This window comes from Phoca vitulina, unplaced genomic scaffold, assembly GCF_004348235.1.
Source record: "Phoca vitulina isolate PV1807 unplaced genomic scaffold, GSC_HSeal_1.0 scaffold14, whole genome shotgun sequence".
NCBI classification, from domain to species: Eukaryota; Metazoa; Chordata; class Mammalia; order Carnivora; family Phocidae; genus Phoca; species Phoca vitulina.
Genome location: NW_022589717.1, coordinates 43,010,601 through 43,037,716, shown reverse-complemented (window position 1 = coordinate 43,037,716; position 27,116 = coordinate 43,010,601). Strand labels below are relative to the sequence as shown.

The 27,116-nt window shown below is 39.3% G+C and overlaps 1 protein-coding gene across 1 annotated transcript in view; it reads right to left on the bottom strand.

The window, feature by feature from the left end:
• PALLD (palladin, cytoskeletal associated protein) overlaps nucleotides 1-27,116 on the bottom strand; it is a 389,064-nt gene that overhangs the window by 215,961 nt on the left and 145,987 nt on the right. The window contains exons 2-7 of the mRNA XM_032413166.1: nucleotides 26,307-26,485; nucleotides 13,240-13,306; nucleotides 11,863-11,968; nucleotides 9,411-9,485; nucleotides 5,203-5,344; nucleotides 4,647-4,670 (exon numbers count right to left, since the gene is read on the bottom strand). Of these exons, the coding sequence (XP_032269057.1) occupies nucleotides 4,647-4,670; nucleotides 5,203-5,344; nucleotides 9,411-9,485; nucleotides 11,863-11,968; nucleotides 13,240-13,306; nucleotides 26,307-26,485 (593 nt within the window). The remainder of the gene's footprint in view (nucleotides 1-4,646; nucleotides 4,671-5,202; nucleotides 5,345-9,410; nucleotides 9,486-11,862; nucleotides 11,969-13,239; nucleotides 13,307-26,306; nucleotides 26,486-27,116) is intronic.

The following is a 27,116-nucleotide window of genomic DNA, read 5'->3' as shown; positions in this document are numbered from 1 at the left end:
ATTGAGAATTTAGAATGCTAAGAGTCACTCAATTTTCTTTTTGCTGCACTCTCAAATGTGCCTCAAAGCTTTCCCTCTCTCCCCAGAGATTAAACCAAACTTTCTTGGTCCGTGGGACCCTAAGTGTCTCAGTAATAGTTTATGATGCTCCTAAGCCAAAAGATATCCCTAACAGCTTCATTTATTTAGTTATTTTGAAAGGACATGTAAGTATTTAGGTCTTCACAATTTAGTTACTGTTTGAAAAAACAAATTCGTATAAATTGAAAGAAAGAAAAGTATTATTTTATTCTTAAATAACCACAATTACTAACTAATGAATGCACGCATCTGTTGCATACTGCAGAACTCTTGAGATCAGATGGGGCACAGCCAGCCTCATTTCACGTTCCACGTTGACTTTCATGTGGCACTTGCTTTTTATCGACACATACACATCAAAAACTGACTTTCAAAAAGATATGATGTCACAGAGAAGAATGTGGGGTGCTCTAATGTTGAAACTCTGAACCATTTCAAGCTGGTAGCTGTGTCTATCAGATGTTGAGTATCATTGTGTTTGCATCAAAAATGTCAAACACGACAGCACCTCTGTCAATTGGTGTGGTGCCCCAGGTTCGAGAACCACAGGCTTCACACAACCCACTTCTGTTCAACCTACCATCTGAACCTGGACTTGCATTAAGCGTTGAACTATGGACAATCTACTGGGATCTCAAACCTCCTTACCATCGCTCTCCTACAACTCAGCACTATAGTACACTTAACAAGTATAATTAACTTCACATTCTGAATCACAGAATCAGAACATGAACTCTATGATCTAAGATCTAAGATGATGGGTGGCACTGGTTAGCAGTGATTCATATTGAAAGGATACAAGGCACCGTATTTTTATGTGTATAATTTCCCAGCCAGCAAGACACAGTATTTTTAATTTTGCATGCCATTAGACAATGCTGTAGAAGTAACTCAATACAGTTTGTGGCTGCTTCCAGACAGCTGAGTAAGGGCCTGAGTATTAAGAGCTGTCAAATGAGTGTTCTGTGCCCTCCATACCACCCCCGCCCCAGACTAGCCTTTGAAGGATTCAATCAGTATAAAGTCAGAATGTCAAAGAAAGAGGCCAGAGCAGGTAATATGACAAACGGATGTTGGTCTTAAGTAAGCTGACTAGCTATTAATTCACAAAACAGTCTGAAAAGATTTGTGATGCAAGCTGACTTCTGTCTAGACAGAGAAGGGAGTGTAAAACACATTAGACAGATACAACACAGTAGTGACAAGAAAAACCTGTTTCAGTCTCTCAATGCATTAGGAGAGAATCTGCTAGTTCCTTCTTTATCTCAATATCTAATCCCTAATGGGGCTATAGCTAGGTACTAGTGAATTTCAATTTTATTTCTAGAGCTTCAACACATCTTACACATGATTTTAAAAAGGAAGAAGAGTAAAGAGATACAAAGAATGAAGGAGGAAAAAGGATAGGTGAAAAGAGAGATTGAGAGAGAGAGGAAGAGGGGGAGGAGGAGAGAAGCGAGGGAGCACCAGACAGTGAGGAGAGCAAGAGTGAATGTGTCAGAGGACTGGAAGAGAGTAGGAAGAGAGAGTAATAAAATCCGAATGCTTAAATACGTTCCTGAATTTCAAAGGCTATTTATGTTTTAGCATTTGGAAAACATCACTTGGCCTCGTCCTATAAAATTTATCTCTTTCCTCAGATGTATTACAGTCATGTCTGTTTTTCTTCTTTCCACTTAACAGTGGCTAAAAAAACAGCTATCTGGGAAGCCAGTTCTTACATCCATTTTATATGGCTGAATAAGTTCAATGGCCTAATGGATAAAAAAGTCAATCAGGTCATTTAAGGAAAGTACAGAGTTCAATATATATTTTGTTTTTTCCCCCAACCATGTCAACAGTCAACTTCAAGGTCAATGTAAGGAAAACATCTGGCTACTAATAAAAGAATCATCATCATACCTAGTCTAATAATAATCAAGCATGCCAAAACATTGTTTAAATACAAATATGTTTTAACATTTGCTTGTTCTGAAGTTCTCACTCATAACAGCTCACATGAGCAGTCACTGGAATAGCCATTCATGTGTTTAAAGTTTTGTTTTAAAAAGAAATACAATCAAGAATTTTATTTAACACTACACACCAACTGTAGATTTCCGAAAGGAGACAATTTTGATGCTCTATTTAAAAAGACCACGGAACAATTCCAGTACTATAGTAAATATAATTATGGAGAAATTATCAAAGATCAGAGAAAACTAGCTATGTTTTTTTTTTTTTTTTAAGATTTATTTATTTATTTATTTGACAGAGACACAGCGAGAGAGGGAACACAAGCGGGGGAGTGGGAGAGGGAGAAGCAGGCTCCCCGCTGAGCAGGGAGCCCGATGTGGGACTCAATCCCAGGACCCTGGGATCATGACCTGAGCCAAAGGCAGGCGCTTAACGACTGAGCCACCCAGGTGCCCCTATGTTTTGTTTTTAATAGCTCCTGCCCATCTACAAGGTTTTTTTCCCCCTGTATTGACAGATTTGGTTGACATAGTTCTGTACCAAGAAATATTTGTTTTCAGCAAATTCTATTATAGTTGGAATGGAGGAGTCTGTTTTATTAAATGCTTTCAGATCGAACTGAAGGAGAAAAAAATAAGAAAATTCAGCGAACACGGGGAGGAGAAACTTTTATATTGCTAGGATATGCAGCTTAAAAGGAAGGCCTCCCATATCTTGCTCTTTTCTTCATGACTTTGCCTGTTAAAAATCATTCTAGAGGTCATTTTATTCCAGGAAGCTGCCTAGAACTAATTTTATTAAGTAATCCTGATCAAAACTATATTCTAGAAGCAAAATAGCAAATCATAATTGAAAAAGAGTGTGTGGTATGAGGGGTAAAGAGGAAGAGGATGGAAGAGGGGGGTGGTAGATGTTTCTATTCTCCCTCCCCACCCAAATTTATTCCTTCTGGGCCAATATACTGAGCATTTTCAATTTTCAAACATGTACATACTCAGAAACTAAACTATGCAGCTTCTAACCAGTGTTGTGAATTTTCGGATGATGGTTAGTTTAGGATTTTCCAACAGAGATCATCAGAGATATTTCATAAATCATCGTCACCTCTGTAGGGGATGACGATGGCAATGACACGATGAAAAAGAGTTGCATAAATTTGCACAGAATCCAAAACACAACATCAAAAGCAGTCCTAATCTATTCCAGTAGTAATGCTTTTAGAATTTGTGGCCCAAAATGTTAGTTTTATTTGTACATAAAGTATCAAAAGGCATAAACCGCCTATAGGTTTTTCACATAAACTTTTCTGTAGAAAAAGAGGTATCTGGCTCCTACTTTTATATCTATCAATAAGTCTATTTAGAACAGTAAACCCAAAAGATGTGCCCTAACATCTTAGCTCATGCAGTAGACTGAATTTCAGAAGTTCCATGTATCAGGGAACCAGCATGATGCAATTTTATATAAAGACCTATCACCAGACAAAATATGCAGTTGTGCATTTCCACATTTTGAAAAGTGACTACAGTATTCAATGTGGTGACTGACACATTAGGTGGGACAACATGTTCTAGCTATAATCATGACAAGAAGGCAGCAGATCAATCCCCATTGTTCTCTGAGGATGCTACTCAGCATCTTTTAACCTTGGGATCGTAAAAGGATCACACCCTACTTTTAATGGCCCAGTGCTCAGCTGTGAAAGGTTCAGGACAAACCACAGTAATCTGACCTGCAGTAGCCCATAGAGAACCTTCAAGTTCCCCAAGAACGGACAGAGCAAAGCCTTGGCTCCTAAGGGACATAATGGCAGAGTCTGCTCCACCCTGAGGCAGAGGCACAAATCAGTTTTTCTACCGTTAGCCAAGGAGTCAGCAAAACTGGTAATTTTGCTGATGGGAGAAACACAAAAGAAAGTAGTCTCAAGGAGGGTGTCCTATGAAATGCACAGACAAAAATTTTCGTTTCTTTTGCAAACATTGTTGTAGTTCATGGGGAGTCATAAATATACAAGAAGTCTGGAGCAGGGAAACAGTCGGACCTGGCGCTTCTGGATAACATAGCACTCTGATGAGGTCAAATGACCTGGTAATTAAGAGAGATCCTAGGGCAAGATGACCTTCTTCATGCTTGTAGAACAGTAAAAGTTTACGGCTCAGGGGACATAAATGAGAAATGCCGGTGGTCAGCTTTGCTTACATCTTTGGGCTGCTCTCATGTGAGACAGTTCTAAGCTGGAGGGTCGAGCCATTAGTAGGTTTTGGTCCATAGAAGTATGTAGCAGATGGTTCTTTTCTACTGGAATTTTAGGCGGACGTTTTTTCATCATGAGCTTAGTTTGCTTTCTGAATATAAGAGACTATATTTAAAAAAGCCGTAAGTCACTGAGCTTGACCTTCTTGTCTGAATGGAACTTAATGTTTTACTAATAAAGAAGCTGATGTAAAAATGCAGTGTACAGACCCCATGATAAAGAAGATATTGTCTTTAAGGGGGTTTCGTATTTCCAGGGAACTGCAAAAACATTGTTCTGCTTATGGCTTTAAAACTGAAACAAAGAACTATTGAAACCCAAAAGATACATTACCAAAGAAAAAAGAGCTTCTTACCAGGTTCAGCTGTAGATCTAGGTTCTGTTTGTCACATGAGAAAAAAAAAAAAAAATCAAAACATAGTATTAGAATGGGGTTCCGTTAATAAGAAACCTACCTATCTTTCTCTATTACTTTGTCCAGGACATGTCTGTAGGATATAGGGAACTCCATAATAGAAAAGATAAAGTGATAATAGATCTATTTATATTTCTATAAATACAGAAACCCAAATTCCAGTAACAGTTTACACTAGGAAGTTTTTTAAACCACAGTTCATAGAAGGGCTTATAGGAGGCTTGTAAACCTCCTAAAATTATTTGGCCAACTTTGAGTTCAAATGTATGTAACATTTTTTCTGAAGAACATACAACTTTTATTAGACTTTCAAAGGGGTACACAGTGACCACCACGACTTTAATTTACTGGACCCCGCATATCTGCAGATTGTCTGGCCTCACTACTCTTCGAAAATAGAAATCAATTCATCTTGAATGACTGAACCCTTCTTGGTTTTCCTGAAGCTTGAGAGAAGAAAATGGACGGATGTGGGAGAATGGGCACCTCTCCTTACTTTTCTGTAGAATTCTGAAATCTGGAGAGTCTTGAATTTCACTCCCTTGTCGGAACCACTTGACCTGCAAAGGGGGTGCTCCTCGGACCCGGCACTCCAGAACCACCACCTGACCCTCAGATGCTGCTATGTTTTGCAGTTCCTAAAAATTCAAGGAAGACACTCCCCATAAGACTTTGGTGCACTCTTACACAATTTCAAAACAGAAAATAAAACTTCCAAATCTTAGAGGGGAAAAATATGTAAAACTTGCATTATAAAATAATTACCACTAACTCAGGTAAAAGTAGGCACCTTGAAATCCATCAATCATTAGCTTTCTATAATCTCCGTGTAATGAGATTAGTAAGGTCTACCACTGGGGCCGTGGACATTTTGGGTCTGTCTGCAAATTTATTGACACTTTCATATTTATGGAATTTTATGGCAATGCCTGTTACCTGTCTCTATCTACACTGAAGAGTTAGCTGGTGGAATGCAGACTTCCTAAAACAATTATATTTCATATGAATGTAGATTCCTGGGAAAACCAGACAAGAAGAGAAAAAAGGCATAATTTGTTTTTACATGCCCCAACCTTTTCATGTACTCCCCCCGCCACCACCACCATCTCTGGAGCTTCCTATGTCAGGTTTATTAAGATAAGGGGCTTGGGGATTTTCTCATTTTGGAGTTCTGAGTAAAATAATAAAACCTGCAGTATTTCTCCGTTCATGACCCTTATTTCCTCTTCCCTTGCAATTACGCTTGTTGCCCCTAACCCCACTCCAAGTCCAGACCAGTAAATTTTTACAGTGCAACAGATTAGAAATTAATTTGGCTGCACAGATGCAAAGAGGTAAAGCTTTTATACTTGTTATTAAATATCAAAGCATTAATAGTCCCCTCACAGATGTCCTCCCCCTGCCTTCCTCCTCCAGGATTACTTAGCAATGGGGCCTACTTCAACTTTTTGACTTTTGCAACTGCTGACCTGAGAGTATGAGATCTTACATAGGTGATGTAGAACTCTTAAAATAATTCAGATATGACAGTAATTCACCTACACGTCAACCAAAAGCAAACAAATCCCCATTAAGAAGTGTGTGGTCTTTTCTGGTTTTGTTTGTTTATTTAAGATTATCTGAAGGGACAACAAATGGTGTGCTGGGAAAAAGCAAATGTTGCAGCAAATGGGCTGCAGTGAGTGTGGTAGAGCCCTAAGGAAATTCTCAGAGTTGACGCTGTTGGCAGAAGAACTATAAAAAAAGGCTAATGTTAAGTCTGAGAAGGCATTTGATAATAATCTGGGTGTTTAACAAGAATTTTTTTTTTTTTTAAGTGAAAAGGTTAAGATTATTAACTACTTCTGATTGCATTCTGTCTCATTTTTAAATGTAGGAAATCTCTGGTTTTAAATTGACTTTTTTTTACTTTGTGACTGGGTCCAGAGAAGAGCTAATTTATGGGATCACAGCAGGAAAAGTGTTGCTAACAGGGCCCAGGTTGTGTGGATTAATTATTAAACACTTCCTGGCTTGTCCAGGAAGTTGCTCATGGTAGATTTCAAATGGTACACAAATATTTTTCATGACTGAGCTTTCGGGCACCAGAGGAGACTCTGATTTATTCCTAGGATTGTGTGTTTTGTTCAAACATTGGAAAGTCAGAGATAGAGAAAACGGGCAGACGCCAAGGACCCGAAGCAGTCAAAACTCCACAGAGTTATTCCAGGATTACAATACCACTCTACCTGGAGCAAACTTTGTCATCTTGAGAAAAGCCACAGCTAAGCGGAGTGAGCCATTAGGAGAATCTTCAGCGACACAAGGGGGAGCCCTGAAGGAGACTCAGAGCCAGCCTTCAGAGGTTGCACATGGCAATCTACATCATCTACTCAGGGTAGAACTGGGGACCCCTGAGTGTTTTAGGGTCCACATAAGGGTATCTCCTGTCATATATCAAGCCCACCTGATACTGTGATTCCTTGAAGGGGCCGAACTATTTAGAAAGAAATGCAACATAAGGCTAGTTGCTCTCTTGTCTCCCATGAGTCTCTACTGTCCCCAGTCCCACAGTCCCAAACCAGCTCTGCTGTCCCAGCTCAGCCCGGTGGCCTGCAGGCAGGAGCACGGCCTCTGCCTCTGAGCAGCTGTGACACCTGGAAATCCTTATCACAGCAGTATGAGGAAATAGATGGGGCGCCTATTAGACCAGCAAAGCCCACCTCACATTCACTGTCACCATCACGCCCAAGAGAATGACCAAAAAAAGATGCTAAGGGTGGCAAAGGGGAGGCTACTTTGAGTTACAAAGGAGATGAGCAGATTTATCTTCTAAACCTGCCCCTCCAAAACCAAAGCCCGGGCCCAAAAGGAGCCAGCAAAGCAGGGAGAGAAGATGCCCAAAGGGACAAAGGGGAAAGCAAATGCCAGGAAGGAAGGAAGCAATTCTGCAGAGAACAGACATGGTCTACGGTCTAGACACAGAAGGTAGAAGGCACTGGAGATGCCCAATGAGGTATGCTCCATGCTGCCACTCACTCTACAGTTTTGTGATTTTTTTTTAAATCAACCTTTATAAAAATACAGAATTATGTTTCACTTTTCTTTTTACTAAGCTGTGTGGTTAGCATAGAGTATGTTTCCCGGTTTTCTTCTGGGGGAGTGGATATACCACTAATATAATGTCAATGCCTCAGGAGCTGGAATGCAATGGAGGAACAAGGTTTTTTGTCTAGCTTTTGAGGCTTTCTCTTGGTGCCCAGGAGGAGTTCCGTACCATCACCATATGCCAGGCCACGGTGGGGCAGCCCTGTAGGGAGGGAAAGCAAAATCTCACATCCTCTCTATTTGCTTAAATCAAGAGGTGCACTGGGACCCCAAAAACAACATCAGGGAACACAGACTTCCTGGTGATGATCTGGTGAAGCTGCTTTTGAAAAGCTCTAAAACCACATAGCAGCTGAACTACCCACACCGTGGGAACATCTGCTATTCTCAGCATGAGAGGACGACTTTATGGATGACTACAGTGGCATTGCTTTCAGTGGTCAGGTTTTTTTGTTTTGTTTTGTTTTTTTGGTACTTTCAAAGTTGTTGTCAAATATAATCATTTGTCGCCAGTGTCTTACACTAAATATCCTGCTTACGAAAAGACCTTTAATAAAGCTGGATCCAGGCTGGCTTGGAAGGAAAAAAATCATCCCCTACAAGAAGACAAGCAAGATGCTCTTCCCTACTGCCTTGCACAAGTTTTATGGATTCGCTTTTTCACATATGTCTTTTGTTTACTTGGCCTAGATTCTTGTAAAAAGTGTGAGGTAGGAGTCCAATTTAATATTTTTTTTATCTCTACTAAAGAAGTCATTCTTTACCCAGCGATCTATAGGTTTCTGTAGATATTGGAGTGTCTGTGGGCTCTGATCACCTCCCAATTTGTTTGGTCTTGTTCAGCACCATACTATCCTAACTACTCTACCTTTACAAAGTCTTGACATCTCCGAGGACAAATCCTGTGCCTTCCTTACCAGCATCCGATTTTCCTTCTTCAGGAGTACCCTGGCTATTTTTAGACGTTTTTTTCTTAGAATCAAATTGCCAAGTTCTACATCAAACAAATAAAACAAGGAACCCGTTGGAATTTCAGCTAGATCTGTATTAAATTTATAGATTAATCTGGGAGTCATGACTTTTATCATTTTTCAGTCCACAGACATGGAATCTCTCTCCACTTATTTGGGCCTTTTTAGATGTCTTTCAATCAAGGTTTGTAATTTTCTCAAAAAAAAAAAATATGCCACCTAGAGCCATTTCTGAGTTGAGCAGTTGACTACTGAAATGGATGTCATTCAGTTTGGCAATGCAAAACACAAACTTGGAGAACAAACTGAATGTTAGTCCTTTTTTTTTTTTCTCTCTAAAACATGCTGGTTCTCCCAAGCAATTTCCTACACAGCTCTTTGTCTCATTTTTTTCTACCTGTCTTGGTTTTCCCCACTCTACTGTAAGCGCTATCAGGTCACTGACCACGCCCACATCATTCAGACCCTTGACAGGATGATACTCACACAACAGTTGTTCCGTAAATACCTATTTAGCCCCAAAGGTAACCACGAGAGCCTGCGGATCTGCTCATTTTAATTTTTAAAGACTGCTACATGAAGCCCCATGTGAAGAGAACTTAAGGACCAAAGCAAACACAGAGAACGAGACTTGCAGATATCAGACCTTTGTAAAAATAGGAGGAAAGCAGGCAGGAGCAGCTCCATCGGGCCGGCAGAGATACGAGGTTGGACTGTGGACCTGAAAACGCAGAGACGCATGGATCAAATTCTGAATATAGAAACTGTTGAAAAGACAGGCTAAAGAAAACTTTCATTATTGGGGTCACTCCCCATGAATGGAACGAGGGAACGCATATAGCGCCATGTGTCATTTTGCTGGTCTAGGCTCACATACAGTACAGACATTGTTCCACGTCCTCCTTTCACAGCTGTTACACTTCTCTATTCAAAAGGATATTCAAGGTAAAAGTTCCCCGGTTCCTTGGGGATCCATGAGCTTGTAAATGCTATTACCAAATGGATTTCTGTGTGTGGGACTTCCACAGGGGTCTTTTCAAAAGTTCTCACAGACATTATATTTTATTTTTAAATACAGTCTGGATTCATGGAATTAAAAGCACAAGTGGCTGGCAGTGGAGGGTAAATTATCAACCATCTACCTTATGTTTAGCCTGCACTCTTTTTTGTGTAAGGGATCACAGGAAACAAGTTAAAAAGGAATATATTGTTTTTTTCTTGATGTGCAAAAAACAAAGGTGCTAAAATACTTACTGAATGGCATTCGTCTCTGGGGAAATATAAAGATTCCAGAGTAGTGAATGGAAAATATGTCTCTTTCTCCAATCATTTATTTTCAAACACTTTGGATTTATTCCCTTCTATGTAAGCAACTGTTAGCTTCTTAACCCCAGACAATGGTGATCTGATATCATGTGTCTAAATATGTCACAAGTTATCATCGAGAATGTTGGCAGAGCTGTAGAGATGCTAGGATAGTAAAGGGCCTTATTCATTATCCTTGTAAGACTTTTCATTGGCTTGTGCTTCAGACTGGGTTTCACTTTTTGTTGTCTTTATACGTCCAAAGACGATTTGAACACTTATATAGTATTTAGTCTGTGCCAGGCACCGTTCTAAGTGTTATAGGGAGATTCACTCATTCACTGAATCATCAGGATAGTCCTGTGAGATAGACAGTATTATCTTCATTTTATGATGAAGAGACCAGGCATAGAGAGGTTACATCAAGTGGTAGAGCTAGGATTTGCACCCAGGCAATCGGGCTCCTGGGTGTTCAACTTTATGTGATGTTGCTTAAAATAATAAAGCAATGGAGTTTCTGTGAGCCCCTCACCCTCCTATACAACTGGAATATATGACCTTCCATTTAGTGTTCCTGGAGAATTTAAACCATTTAAAATGTACCATTTACATTATTATGGTGCTTACATATTTAAATATTTTCTGCTCGTAAGCTTTTGTGTTACACTTTAACACATTCTGCCACAATCAAGAAATGTTTCATGTGTATATTTCCTGTTTCCCATGCATAGTTCTATAAAGTGTTTGGGAATGAAGCTGGTGATGTATTTTTTTCCAATGAAATTCCTAGCATGGTGCCAATAAGCATTCATCACTCATCAATACTTAAATATTAAACAAAAAAAATCCACTGATTTAATCAGAAATATTTTTGGAAGTTCCACTCTGGTTTAGGGGTTTACAGGAAATATCTATGCTATCTTTGAATGAATTATACTGGTTGGTTCAAGTTTATAAACTCAAATGTCTTTACTGTTTCCATATTCCACATATCCAAGAGTATATGTCACATACTACAATTACTAAAACACCTGAGTGCTCAATAGATGGAGGGCCCGGTGATGCTCACAAAACAGACTTACTAGTTAGGAATTCATTTACATTTCAAGGGCAAGGGTGGGGAAGACTTTTGTGAGTGTCTTATTTAAATATACACATCATAGCACAAAGGCAAAGTAACATACATCTGATTAAAACATTTAGATTCTAATTATATTTTTTACTGTTTTTTAAAAAAATTTCCTGTTATGTTTGCAAAGTAAACTCAATATTATTTTCCAGTAGTGTGTATTGTTGTTCATTCTTGGATATAGCAGTCTTATGATGAAAAAAAGGCAGGATAAAAATGTTTGGTTAAGTCAAGGAATTGGAATTTTTTTTAATTATCTGTTTATCTCTTAGAAGAACTTTTGTTGGTATGTGGACTTTTCTTGCTTCTAATTTGTTTTAAATGAGCTAATAAATTTGGCTAAACAGAAGAGGACATATAGGTGGAAGAAAAATCAAATAGTCATAGCTAAAAGAGATACCACTTTATCAGGTTATGGGCTGTTAGAGACACTCCTAATGGAAATGCAGACGTTGACTAACTGGTGATGTGTTTTTGATTAAAGATGATTTTTAGTGGGTTGAAAGGGAGGACTTTACCTACCATTTTCTTTCCTCCCAGTTGTGTTTCCACTTAAAAAATACTGCAGGGAGTGTACTAGCTGGAATCAAAGCTGTAATCTTTAAACCAAGAAGTTTGCTAATGAGTTTGACTCACTATGGTCTCTGGTCCAAGGCACACTTACCTGTTGAACAGGGACAGACAATGGTTGAATCACAGCTGTGGTCACTCCTGTCTTTGGAGATGAGGATCCTATTGTCAAGGAGACAGAAGTTGTTTTCTTTTGAGCTCTGGAAAATAAGGAGGCAAGTGTGTTCCATCAATTTTTTTAAAGCAGGAATTGCTCTTTGAAAGATTTCCCCACAAGAGCTCAGTTTCTTTTTGTGCACTCAATCCACTTCAACTGTAAGTGCTTCAGAAATGGGAAGCCATAATCTACAGTTAGAATAGCTGTGGTCAACATATGCATAGAATAGATCTTATAGATATTAGCAAAATAAACACACGGGTAAAAGAAAAATAACTATATATAACTCAGTTATTATCAGAGAACCTAAAGTATTGAACTTGGAAATCCTAAGAGAAAAGAAAATATCTGGAAAAGGCCCAATCTGTAGCAATAAGCAGATACTTGAAATCTTTAGGGTTAGGGTTCTGTATTTAATTCAAAGTTTTAGTGGTCTATTTTAAGTTTAGCAGCTGTTCTTTGTTCTGGTTTCTAATTTTGCTGGGAATGTCTTGGCATTTTTGTCTTTTCTTACTGCATAAAAGTTAGTGAGGTGTAGAAAAAGGTTAAGAAAAGTTGGTTTCTAGGCCCAATTTTGCTAAGAGGCTGGCTGTGCAATCTCAAGCGAGTCCAGTAACCTCACGAAACTTAAGATCCTTATCTGAAATCAGGAGTGGCAGAGTATATGATCTCACAAGGTTCCTTTAGCATTAATACTCAGGGACTATTTGATGCTGAATAGATATAATTGTTATGTATCTGCTAGCAGATCAAAGGAATTTATTAGCACAGTCTCAACACTCATGGAGTTTTCTAAAAAATTCTGGTAGGTTTGATTTTATTTTTGCAAAAATTTAATTATTATCATCAATTTACATAATAATTATTTTGGAAAATAATCCATTTGTCTTTGTAAGAACTAAATTTTATAATTTTCATGATAAGATCTAACTAGTAATAATCTTTATTCAAGTATTTCTGGGCTAATTGCACACTTTCCAATTTGTATAAATAGATTCGTCCTCATTTACATTTTGGTAATGATTTCACTAATTTCCTCTCAATGTTGCTGTTGTTTTCATATATTTATAACCAGTTAGTTGTCCTTGAAACTTAAGATTGTCTACGGTGTGATTTTGGCATCTCGATTATGAAGTGCAGACTTCAAAGTCTAAATTCCTAAGTTAGAAATTGTGTTCCACATTCAAATATTGGATCTTTGACTGACATCAGCTGACCTCTTCCTTCGCAGCACAAGGCGCACTGCTTCTTACCCCAGTGATTCTGTCCACATTCTTTGTTGTACAGATAATTGATGGGATCGTAGGCACTTACTGTGGCATGGCTCCAGGGTTTGATTTGAAAGCTAAATTTTCACTCTCAGAATCTGTCGAACTGGCACCTGAGTGAGTGAAAAATAATGATAAATTTAAGATTTGAGTAGTATCTATAACTGCTTCAAGGAGTAATATTTCTCATTTTTAAATAATCACATACAAAGTCTTATGCTGAAATAGGGAATGTTCAGACCATTTTTACTTGAACTGTTATTTTTCATAAAACTACTTAAAGAAAGATCTTCTATAAAAAGCTTTCTTCAAAGCAATATGGTTTTAATGCCAGATTTACTATGTTTCATTTTTATCACTTTGGTCATCACAACCATATTTTTAAATGGCTTATAAACTATGAAATAAATGTGTGTGTGTGTCTGTTTGCAAAGCATTCATGATTTTAAACTTTAACCCTTTCCCAGGAGATTACATTGTGTGGATTATTAATGACTTCATTACTCATTAATTAGGAGATGCTTTCTGACTCTGATAAATTAGAACAAAATAGTGGCTTCATTCTTGAATAAGAAGGTCTCTGATTTTGGATCATGCTTTCCCAAATTCATTTGCTTCATTACGGTTTTTGAATTAAGGGTCACCTTATCAGGTTTTTAGTCAAAATGCAAACTGTGATAGATTTAAAATAATTGTGATGATTAGAAGTATACTCTTGACATTTCTTTTATGAGACGTATTTAAAATGAGTTAAGTTATTTAAAGATACTTTAATATAAAATAATACATGCTTATAGAAAAGTAACCAAACGGCATAGAATTATGTGACATAATACTAAAGACCAGTGGGTACCTTCCTTAATGCCATTCTGCACGTGTTAATAGTCTGATATCTATTTGTCAGCTAAATTTAATGTATTAGCATACATGTATTTATGTACATATCTCTACAAGTAGAATCACACTATATGTACTCTTTGCAATTATTGGTGCTTATAAATACATTTAGAATATATGCATTTCCTCAATTTCTTGGATGGCTGCCCAGTGTTCCGTTCCATGACTCTATTTCTCCTGTCCTTTATTAATGTTTTAAGAGTCAGGTTTAGGTAACTCTGCTGGAATGTCTGCTGTCCCTTCGTATTTACTTCTCTAACTACCACTTAGTATAGGCTTTCTTCAGTTAGTTCCTAGACCACCAAAATAAATTCTTATCTTGTCTTCCTCTGTCTCTCTGTCAATCTTCAACCGATGTCATTTTTTACTATAGCTCACCTTTCCTGTTTAAAAAAAAAAAAAAAAACCTAAGATAAGGAATTTCAACTCAGTAAATTTAAAAACCTAAACCCCTGCTATTTAGTGGCTTTCATGATTTCCAACCAGATTTTCTAGTTCTATCAGCCAGAACTTCCATGTCCTATGACCCCAAGCCAGAGAGTTGAACATACTCACTGGTGTACATTCCACTAGGTAATGGGAATGCAGCACTGAAGAAATATACACATACACCCCACACACCCCTGCCCCCGTGGAGTTTACATTCTTTTGAAGACACAGACCACAGACTAAATAAATACATGACATGGCGGTGAGTGAAATGGGAAAGCAAATCAGAGTAGGGGTATAGGGAAGGATGGGCATGGTGTGGGATGCAATGTGAAGTGGGGTGGCAAGGAAGGCTCCATCAAGTTGGGGACTTTGAGTAAAGACCCAAAGGAGGTGGGGGCTTTCCTTTCCTGGTCTTTTCCCATGTTTGTACATTTAGTTATATTATTCACTCTCGTAGGAAACTCTTAGCTAGTCTTCTAGATATGATCAGCCTATTAGTGTTTTCTGTGCTCTGTCTTCTCTGAACTCCCCATGTTCTGGCTTATACTACTCAGGTCACTTAAAACATCATATCTGCTAAAAAACTAAGTTTTTGCAAAAATTGAGGTGGGGTTAGGAAGGGAACTATCAATTTTTGAGTACTTACTATTTTGCCTGGGAATCTGCTAGGCACTGTGTAACATTTAATTATTATAATAACTCACCTAAGGGGTGAATTATGTCCAATTACACATTAGAAAATTGAGGAACCAAGAGATTAAGTAATTTGCATAAGGTCACATAACTAGAAAGCCGTGGGGAGAGGATTTTTGAACTTGTGGTCTGTGACATCCCCCATGTGGTATGACCTTCATGTGCTGTGGATGTCTATTCCTCCGAGGCCTCGGCTTCATGCCTTGCTAATGGCAGGCCTTCAACTGGTGGCAGGATGAATGAATGGAACCTTGGGAACTGCAAATGCTTGGTTGGGGACAGAAAGTGAACTGAGCAACCACAAAAGAGCAGCATGCTGGGGGGCAGCAGTGGGAGGCAAGTCGAGAAATGTAAAGTGGGATGCGGAATATAAGGGCCAAAGTGCTTGGACTTTCTGTCTAGGCATCGAGAGTGGTGGGTGGGAAAATTAACCATGCAGGATGAACTGGGGGAGTAGCAAAACAAAAGAGCAGCAGAACCAGCAAACCATCAAAAATAGGTGATAGAGATGGAGAAAGTTTTAACCGTGATGAGGAGGTATGGGACATGAGCAGGGGAAATAGGAGGAAGAATCAGTAGACTCAGTTACCAGAAAATCATGGGTAACTTGAGACAGATCAGTTTTACTGGAATCACAGGAGCATTAAAGAGAAAGGGAGGGGGAGCAAAAGTCCTACCGAAGTTATCACAGATGCTCTCAAAGTGGCCAGAAATTGGGGAGACAAATAGCTGTCTTTCATCTGATGCCAAACATTTTATTTGTATTTATTTTTTTTAAGATTTTTATTTATTTATTTGACAGAGAGAGAAAGCACGAGAGAGGGAACACAAACAGGGGGAGTGGGAGAGGGAGAAACAGGCTTCCTGCTGAGCAGGGAGCCCAATGCGGGGCTCGATCCCAGGACCCCAGGATCATGACCTGAGCCGAAGGCAGACCCTTAATGACTGAGCCACCCAGGCGCCCCTGATGCCTAATATTTTAACTCTTAAAAATAAAATCCCCTCTGATTATCTAGTTAGAATTTTCCTTTTTTTTGAAAATTCTTTTTTCCCAATTTTTTTCCAGCTGGTTTTCAGAGAAAGGTAAAGGGCCAAAAAAAGTTTGTAACCCCTGGATAAGAATACATTGGCTAGTTCTTGCACACCTGTCCAACCCTTGTGAAATCTCAATGTCACCTTCTGTCTCAGGTGTCAGAGCAGCTCTTGCAGACGGTGGCAGATCAAATCTCCCTATCTGTGCCAGCAAGTTCCCTCCCCGCTCAAGATTGACTCTCCCCTCCCTCTCTCATTCTGTCTCCTCCCTTTGGTCATCTGCTCTGCACCTGCTGGTCAGGAAAGGACATTCCTGTCTCTGGTTACCATTTTTGTATTATCAAAACATCACTTTCAGTTTTTGATGGAGGCTCCAGTCTGGAGGGATATGATCCAGAACCTGCAATTACTATCCATCTATCTGTTCGTCTAATGCTATTTCTATATCGCTCCCCACACACAGTGAAGGAATCAAATGCCCATGATCTCTGTGCTTTTCTGGAAATTCAGTGCCAGTGGAAATGTCACAAAAATGTGCCTGCTGTCTTGCCTTTAAAAGGTGTGCGTACCCTTTTCATTTAAAATACGTACCCCATTTAGGGCGCCTGGGTGGCTCAGTTGGTTAAGCGACTGCCTTCGGCTCAGGTCATGATCCTGGAGTCCCTGGATCGAGTCCCGCATCGGGCTCCCTGCTCAGCAGGGAGTCTGCTTCTCCCTCTGACCCTCCCCCCTCTCATGTACTCGCTCTCTCTCATTCTCTCTCTCTCAAATAAATAAATAAAATCTTTAAAAAAAAAAAAAAAATAAAATAAAATAAAATACGTACCCCATTTAATACTTCCTTGTAGGAAAAGACCCAGAAAATGTTCAACAGCAAAAATTAAAGAAAAAAAATCATTTGGAATACCACCACTAAGATACTTTGGAGCATAACCTTCTAAAGTTTATCCCTGTGTACCTATATAAATAATATATTTTAAGAAGATGATGCTATGCCTATTGTTAAATTACTGCCTTTTTCCCCTACTCACTCAATACATTGTGAAATGCCTTTCCATGACATCAGACATGTACTTAATAATTTGCTAATGGCTGCTTCAAATACATGTGTGCAGCTTTACCATAATCTCACCATTCCACTAGGAATGGATATAGTATTTCCATCTCTAAATTCCCCAGGGGCGCCTGGGTGGCTCAGTCATTAAGCATCTGCCTTTGGCTCAGGTCATGATCCCGGGGTCCTGGGATCGAGCCCCGCATCGGGCTCCCTGCTCAGCGGGAAGCCTGATTCTCCCTCTCCCGCTCCCCCTGCTTGTGCTCTCTCTCTCTTGCTATGTCTCTCTCTGCCAAATAAATAAATAAAACCTTAAAAAAAAAATACTTCCCCAGGAAAGGGTATAAAATAGCCATACATCAAAATCCCCATTTCCCTTGCACTCATAAAAACACTATGCTTTAATTATTTTTGTCAATCTGGTATCTTCCTTAATAAAAGGGAAAAAAAGGCATATTTCTGAGTGCAAGCAAGCTGGAAGTAAGTCATACAGCTTCAACTTTGAGAAATAGGAAGTCTTCATGAGAGCAAGTATCAACCATTTAAAAATATATGTATATATTAAATATGTATTGGAGACCTTGAGGGACTTTAGTGAAACTGGTCATGGCGTTCATCCTTTGTGCATACTTTGCTTTTCAAAATTTAAGGGGTAAATACACTCCGCCCCCATTCAAGTTACTCATCCTCTCCCTCCCTTCTCTCTCAGTTGCTATAAGCACCAGTGCAGCAATAACCATTTAAGACTCCAATAAGACTAATGAAGCAATGCCAATGATTTAAGATTTTATAAATGATGAATGACTATAAAGACATTAAAATGAGTTTTAAAGAATGTTTAACACGGGGCGCCTGGGTGGCTCAGTCAGTTAAGCATCTGACTCTTGGTTTCTGCTCAGGTCATGATCTTGGGGTTGTGGGACTGAGGTCTGAGTTGGGCTCCACACTAGGCATGGAGTCTGCTTGGGATTCTCTTTCTCCCTCTCTTTCTGCCTGCCCCCGTCCCTGCACTTGCTCCCTCAAAAAAAGAAAAATTAATGACATGGGTAGTTGTGACACGTTAAACTTAAAATAAGGTACAAGAGTATGCAGAGTAAAATGTACGCACACAGGATAAAGACTGCAAAGATCAAAATATTAAGAGTAACCTTCACAGAGTTGTGGCGTTACACATGATTTTTATACCTTCCTTCTATCTGTATGCTCTAAGTTTCTAAAAATAAAAAAATGTGCTATTTTTATAACAGCAATCATAGCTCACACTGTGTGTCAGGAACTGCTCTCAATCCTTACCATAATCTAATTTTCTCCATGCAGAGATGGAGAAAATGAAGCACAGAGCCGCTGAATAGCTATTCAGGGTCATGGAGCTAAGAACTAAGCTAGCCAGAAAATATTATAAAAGTTATTTAAAAATAAATGAGGTGAGGAATGCCCAAAGCTGTGTCTAGACTCCTTGAGCTTCTCGTAGTATTACATACTCAGAGGGGCTTTCCCCTGGTGGGGTGCTCTACAACATCTCCGCATGCTTCAAAATGTCCCTTAAAAGGGGCACATATTTTATCTGATTATTCAAAGCGCTGAGAACCTACAAATAAATGTCGCACAGGGTCTGCCAACGTGAATCATGCTCAAGTATTCCTGCCCCTTCTCCACATTTTTCATGCTGCCCTGTCTGCCTCTCCATCCGATTCCTACAAGGTCAGGTTTAATCCCACTTCCTTCATCCCATATTTCGGGATCATCATCCTGCCCTGCCCTCTTGGGAGCTCCTAAAGCTGTAATAATCTGTATAATCCATTTTACAATCAGGAAAAGGTGGCAGTGGTGGAAACTTGAGATGTCTGTATTTATTTCACATGCTTACATTTACCTTTCCTATTTATATCATGAATTTAGGATTATCTCTTTGCCATCTAGTCCTGGAGGGTAACCCCCTCTCCATCTAGCACACATGTGGGCCAGATTCCATCCCCTTTCTCCTTTTCCAAGACTTTGGTCTCATTCTTACTCTCCCTCCCTTCTACATGATCTAGAAGGATTATTTCCATTAGCAAAGAAACATATTCTAGTACTTCTGGTATGAAAACAAGCAAGCAAAGTGCAAAAATACCATCTTTCTTGACCCCACCCTCCTTCCCAGATACAGGCCCATATCTCTGCTGGTGGCTGAACAAAACTTCCCCAACACCATCTACTATTTGTTGCTTCTCCTCCCATATTTTGCAAACTTTTCTCAACTCATTCCATGTGATTGTTGGTGCTCTCCAGATTCCCCAAACCCTTCTTGTTAAAATCACCGACAACACCCACAGTTGCTAATCCCAGTGGTTTCCTCCCTGTCCTCATCTGACTGGACTCTGAGGCAACAGTGGACAGAGCTCGCCTCACCCTCCTTCCTGAAACACTGTCTCCTGCCCCCTCCTACGCTGCTCTGACTGGTTCTCTCCCATCCCAGGGGCTTCTTCTTCTTCCTCTCATTTGCTGGCATCTCCTCCTCTTGAAAGTTCAACATGCAGGAAGGATTATCCCCAGCTCAGACTTAGTCCCCTTACTCTTCCCCATCACATCTTTCTCCCTCATTGGTCTGACCAGTAATATGCCTAGTCCCAGAGCTTTCGGTACCACCCACATCCTGATGCTCCCAAAAATATTTTTCTCATCCTGGGTGCTAGACAATATTCTTATGTCTACTTACTGACTTATCTAAATAGGGATTTCAGGGCGCCTGGGTGGCTCAGTCATTAAGCGTCTGCCTTCAGCTCAGGTCATGATCCCAGGGTCCTGAGATCGAGTCCCACATCGGGCTCCCTGCTTGGCAAGAAGCCTGCTTCTCCCTCTCCCATTCCCCCTGCTTGTGTTCCTGCTCTCGCTATCTCTGTCTCTGTCAAATAAGTAAATAAAATCTTTAAAAAATAAAATAAATAAATAAATAAATAAATAGGGATTTCAAACTTGGCATGTTCAAAACGAAGCCCTTACTTCCCTCTGGCCCTAATCCTGTTCCTCGCCGGTCCTCCCCCTTTCAGAGACTGGCAACACAGTACGCACAAATGGTAAAGCTGAAGTCCACAGAGTTGTCCCTGATCCCTTTCACCCCGTCACCCCCACATCTAGTCCACCGCATGGCTTCTGGAGTCTACCTCTGAACTCACAACTCAAGTCTGACTCTCCCTCTCCATTATGCCTATTCTCCTGAAGTCCCGTTGCTTCTCCTCCATACTCCTGCAAAAGGCTTCTAGCTGGTCTCAGATGATATGCCAGAGCAACAAAATACCATCAACTTTTTGCAAAGAAATGTTAACAAATAATCCTAAAATTTGTATGGAACCAGAAAAGACCCCGAATAGCCAGAGGAATGTTGAAAAAGAAAAGCAAAGCTGGCGGCATCACAATTCCGGACTTCAAGCTCTATTACAAAGCTGTCATCATCAAGACAGTATGGTACTGGCACAAAAACAGACACATAGATCAATGGAACAGAATAGAGAGCCCAGAAATGGACCCTCAGCTCTATGGTCAACTAATCTTCGACAAAGCAGGAAAGAACGTCCAGTGGAAAAAAGACAGCCTCTTCAACAAATGGTGTTGGGAAAACTGGATAGCCACATGCAGAAGAATGAAACTGGACCATTTCCTTACACCACACACAAAAATAGACTCAAAATGGATGAAAGACCTAAATGTGAGACAGGAATCCATCAAAATCCTTGAGGAGAACACAGGCATCAACCTCTTCTACCTCAGCCACAGCAACTTCTTCCTGGAAACATTGCCAAAGGCCAGGGAAGCAAGGGCAAAAATGAACTATTGGGACCTCATCAAGATAAAAAGCTTCTGCACAGCAAAGGAAATAGTCAACAAAATCAAAAGACAACCGACAGAATGGGAGAAGATATTTGCAAATGACATATCAGATAAAGGGCTAGTATCCAAAATCTATAAAGAACTTATCAAACTCAACACCCAAAGAACAAATAATCCAATCAAGAAATGGGCAGAAGACATGAACAGACATTTCTGCAAAGAAGACATCCAAATGGCCAACAGACACGTGAAAAAGTGCTCAACATCACTTGGCATCAGGGAAATCCAAATCAAAACCTCAATGAGATACCACCTCACACCAGTCAGAATGGCTAAAATTAACAAGTCAGGAAACGACAGATGTTGGCGAGGATGCGGAGAAAGGGGAACCCTCCTACACTGGTGGTGGGAATGCAAGCTGGTGAAGCCACTCTGGAAAACAGTATGGAGGTTCCTCAAAAAGTTGAAAATACAGCTACCATACGACCCAGCAATTGCACTACTGGGTATTTACCCCAAATATACAAATGCAGTGATCTGAAAGGGCACGTGCATCCCGATGTTTATAGCAGCAATGTCCACAATAGCCAAACTATGGAAAGAGCCTAGATGTCCATCAACAGATGACTGGATAAAGAAGATGTTATATATATATATACAATGGAACATTATGCAGCCATCAAAAAAATGAAATCTTGCCATTTGCAAAGACGTGGATGGGACTAGAGGGTATTATGCTAAGCAAAGTAAGTCAATCAGAGAAAGACAAGTATCATACAATCTCACTGATATGAGGAATTTGAGAAACAAGACAGAGGATCATAGGGGAAGGGAGGGCAAAATGAAACAAGATGAAACCCGAGAGGGAGACAAACCATAAGAGACTCTTAATCTCAGGAAACAAACAAGGGTTGCTGGAGTGGAGGGGGGTGGGAGGGATGGGGTGTCTGGATGATGGACATTGGGGAGGGTATGTGCTATGGTGAGTGTTGTGAATTATGTAAGACTGATGAATCACAGACCTGTACCCCTGAAACAATACATTATATGTTAATAAAAAAAATGTAAAAAAAATAGAGATCAGATAATGTGACCTTTCAGTTTAAACTCTCCATAATTAGTGATTCTATTTAGCATAAAGACCAAACTGCTAACAGTGACCACAGGGCTCTATGTTGCACGTGTGCTGGCCATAGCCGAACTCTCCAAGCCACCACCTTCCTGGACTTCCTTCTGCTCCTTGAACACACAGGTTCCTAGCTGCCCCCATCTTAATGAGATCATATGCATTTTACTCTGTGGTTAAGAGGGCAGACTCAGGAGTCAGACTACCTGGCTTTCAATCCTTGAATCCCAGCTGTGTGTGAGAGATATCATGGACGTTACTTAGCCTCTGTGAGTTTCCGATTCCTCAACCAGAAAATGGAGGTGATTTTTGTAAGGATTAAATGAGATAATCCATGTAAAAATCAAGAACAGTACTTGGCTCCTAGTTAATGCTAAATAAACATTGGCTATTGTTCTTAAGCTATAATTTATTTTGTATCCTTCTAAAACTTGATGTGTAAGACAGTGAAATTTAGTTTTCAACCAGTAGGTTAACTTTTTAGCTAAGGTTTTGTTGAGATTTTGAAGTTCTATAAAAAACTTCCTACTCTCGACAGACCCCACAAATGACTGCATGCTGACACAATAACAGCAACATGGTTTAGGATACAATTCAGTAGCGATGTGTTTGAGTCTAATTCAGTCCTGGAATGAGTAATATAAAAATACAAAATATAAAAAATATAAAATATATTTATATTTTAGATATATTTATATATATATGAGTAATATAAAATATATGAGTAATATAAAAATATAAAATATAAAAAATAAAATATAAAAATTTCTTGGGGCACCTGGGTGACTCGGTCAGTTAAGTGTCTGACTCTTGATTTCGGCTCAGGTCATGATCTCAGGGTCGTGAGATCGAGCCCTGTGTCAGGCTCTGCACTGAGCGTAGAATCTCTCTCCCTCTGCCTCTGCCACTCCTCCCTGCACCCCCTCCCCACCCCACCCCCCGCATGCACACTCAAAAAAATAAGTAAAAATAAAAATTTCTTACTTTTGATTATAACATGAGCTTAAGAATTCATGAAATTCTCTCCCATTACATGTAATTATAATTGTTCTCTGGGATAAAAATACACTAAAATCTGTTTGTTTGTTTTTTTAATTATGATCCATACTTCACAAGGCTAATGAGCCAGTTTTCTAAAGCACCTTATATCAGGCTTAGGAGACTCTTTTCAAGATAGATAGATAGATTGATTGATTGATTGATTTAAGAGAGACAGCAGAGTGAGCAAGAACACGAGTGGCAGGGAGAGGCAGACGGAGAGGGAGAAGCAGGCTCCCCGCTAAGCAGGGAGCCCAAAGTGGGGCTCAATCACAGGACCCTGAGCAGAAGGCAGACTCTTAACCGACTGAGCCATCCAGGCACCCCAGGAGACTCTTTTTTTTTTTTTATATGTGTATAGAATATTAACAGTAAGATTTAATAAAATATAAGAGACTGACTCTTAATGGCTATTCTCACTCTGCCCAGTTCCTTCATTCTCCACAATCTATCTGAACTCACAGATACCCCAAGGCTGGTTGGCTATCGAAGTAAATCCAGTGTTATCACGTGGAAAACTGTACACTGGAAAAAATTCATTATCTTTGTTGAGGTTCTGGCATGAAATGTGCATGGTATACAGAACCAGTGATAAAAAAAAAAAAAAGATTTATTTATTTATTTTAGAGAGTACATGAGCACCAACTAGGGGAGAGGGAGAGAGAGAGAATCCCCAAGCAGACTCCCCACTGAGCACAGAGCCTAACATGGGGCTCAATCCCAGAACCCCAAGATCATGACCTGAGCCTAAATCAAGAGTCAGGCACTTCAGCGACTGAGCCACCCAGTCGCCCCAAGAACCAGTGATTACTTTTTGCCTGCTGATAACTCATGTGGAGGATGTCAAAGGCAGAAGAGGACTGGTAGTTCAGGAACTTCGATACAAATTTACTGAAATAAAATTAAAAACCTGGTGTGAATGTTTTAGGTCTACCAGAGTTAGATACCGAAACTGATTTCACAGGAGGTAGAGAAATATTTTCTTTTATTACATAAAAGTAGGTATATCTCATATATATATTCTAGTCAACCTTTTAAGTTAATTTGTATCCTTGTAACACTTTCTATATTTCTATCACTTATTATAACATCACTTACATTGTTTGTTTGTTTGTTTTCTGTGTCCATCTCTGCTGTTAGACTGGGAACTCCTAGATGCCAGGGAATGGGTCTTTATTATCTGGCACATAGTAGGGCCTTAATAAACACAGGCTGAAATCAGTTGGTAGCCTATTAAATTGAATGTGAGGGGCGCCTGGGTGGCTCAGTCGTTAAGCATCTGCCTTCGGCTCAGGTCAGGATCCCAGGGTCCTGGGATTGAGCCCCGCATCGGACTCCCCGCTCGGCGGGAAGCCTGCTTCTTCCTCTCCCACTCCCCCTGCTTGTGTTCCCTCTCTCCCTGTGTCTCTCTCTGTCAAATAAATAAATAAAATCTTTAAAAAATAAAAATAAAAAAAGTAAATTGAATGTGATTTCACATAACATCTGTAGCATAAAAGCAATGCACACTAAAATTCACCACATTTCCAGCAATGCTGAAAGCAAATAAAGCATTTAATTTTAAGAGGCTCTATCTGAACTTGGATTTCGGAGGCATATCTGATCATCATTAGCAAACAGTTTTCTTATGCAAGTTTAAGTTCCTTTCATTGTATTCTAAACTGCTTTAAGAAGTTTGCAAAACAGCCCCCCACCCCATGACTAATCCTGCTAACTTATTAAATTTTAAAAGTCTTTTTGTCATTCATTTAGCATTCTGAAACGTATGACACAGTGGTTAAGAATATGGGCCTTGGAGCAAGACTGCCTGGGTTCAAATCCCTGGGGTGCCTTTGAAAGAGTTGCTTTAACCTCTCTAGGTCTCAGTTTACCCACATATAGAAAGCAGATACTATTAATACCTCATAGGCTTACATGGAAGTTTAAATCATTATGCATGAGTATATGCACACTTATAAGTGTCATGTAAGTATTACTTATTGTTCTATACAAAACATTTGCTTTCATTAACAGGACAAAGTCCCTTGAGGAGCTCACAGATGTTTACATTCAAAGACAATGCAGAGGATCCTTTTATTAAAAATAAAGGTTCATACTTTCAGTCAGTGGTAATAATTTCTCTAAAACTACATTTTTTGTCAATTCTTGAAAGAGCTATGAATTATGATTCATATCTTGCTTTTAGCTTAAATAATAAAGGAATTTGGTGGAATTAAACAGTAAAAAAATAAAATAAAATAAAAAGATGAAGAGTAAGGTAGTGGAGACCTCGAGGATTTTAATCTTTTTTTGTATTTTAACTACTACTTTGAAAAGCAACCAATTAATAGAGTACTCACCAGTTCATGGATTTAGAAACAGTATGTGCACACTGTGGCGCTTAAAACATTTCTAACTTAAATTATTGGTATTGATCAAAATGCAATAATAATTTAAAACTATATACTTTCACATCAAGTTTTCTAATTTCCCACAGGCTGAGTCTTGTCAAAAACAAAAGAAATATTCTACTCTCTGCCTATCCCTTTTTAATACAACACTGATTCTTGAGGTATTTTCTACCTAGTGATTCCAAGTTCAAAGTACATTTAGGAGGACTAACAGAATCTTAACAAAAGAGGAAAAATTCCAGAATAAAAATAAGAACATTTAAAAATATTCAATCATTTAGCATTTCCATGAATGATTTCCTAAATCATCTATAGTTAGACTCTATCTGACTGATAGACATAGTATTGTTCCCATTCTCTCTTCACTAGAGAAACCAAAAATAAGACACTTTACATTTTAAATAAATTCAAGTTCATGTAGCCAAAATGTTTTCAATTAAAAGGAACAAATGTTGACCTTAGACATAGTTGATGTATGCCCAAGTGTCAGAACTGTTCAATTCGTATAAAATTTTCGGGAGAAATGAGGTTTGAGTCACACCACCATTACGTTGTTTGTGTTGGAAAAGCATGTTCCCCAGTGAAGCTTGACTCAAGCTCTGAGGCCGTATCTACCCCTTTAAGTGAGAGGCGCCTCTCCTTACCTTCAATGAACACCTCCGCAGACGTGGTGTCTGAGCCGCTGGGGTTTGTGGCCAGGCAGGTATAGCGACCTGTGTCGTCCTCGAAGGCCTCTGCTATGACCAGGGTGTGGAGGTCCCCGCCCTCACTGCGGATCTGAATATCAGGAGTGCTGTGTAGCTCTTTTCCCTCACAGAACCATCTGCAGGCCAAATGGAGGTCAAAGGACAGGAGAGAAAGAAAGGAAATGGTGATGCTTAAAATAATAAAGCAGAAGTAAAAGGCTAATGCCCTGTAATAAGATGCCCATTTGATTAAAAAAAAAAAAAGATCTATGTCAATGTTACTGAGGGAAATGCTACATTTTAGACCATGAAATTAATGACTAGACAATTCCCCCAGGTTTTCTTTGTAAAGCATCTTGTATGTTTTATCAACCTTGAAATAAGGGATATTGTCAAACTTGGAAAGACCATTTTAGTTAACAAAACAAAAGGAACAGAAATTCAAAGTGTCTTATAGAACTTTATTATCTTTTATTATCATAGATGCCCCTTATAATTTGATCATTCTGACCTTAAGAAAAATAGGAAATATAAACATTATGCTCAAAATATCTAATGTATCAAGGGGGAACGAGTCATCATGTTAAAAAATCACAGGCAGCAATATTTTTGTTGACCCTAAGACCTGTGATCAGCTGAGCAATAACAGATTTAATGCTTTCCACATTTCTGGTATTTACAAAACTTTCTAGCCGAACGCCTGGCCTCCACAAGGTAGGGAGACGTAGGTTGTGCTGTAATTCATTCTTGCTGGTCAGCACTTTGCCT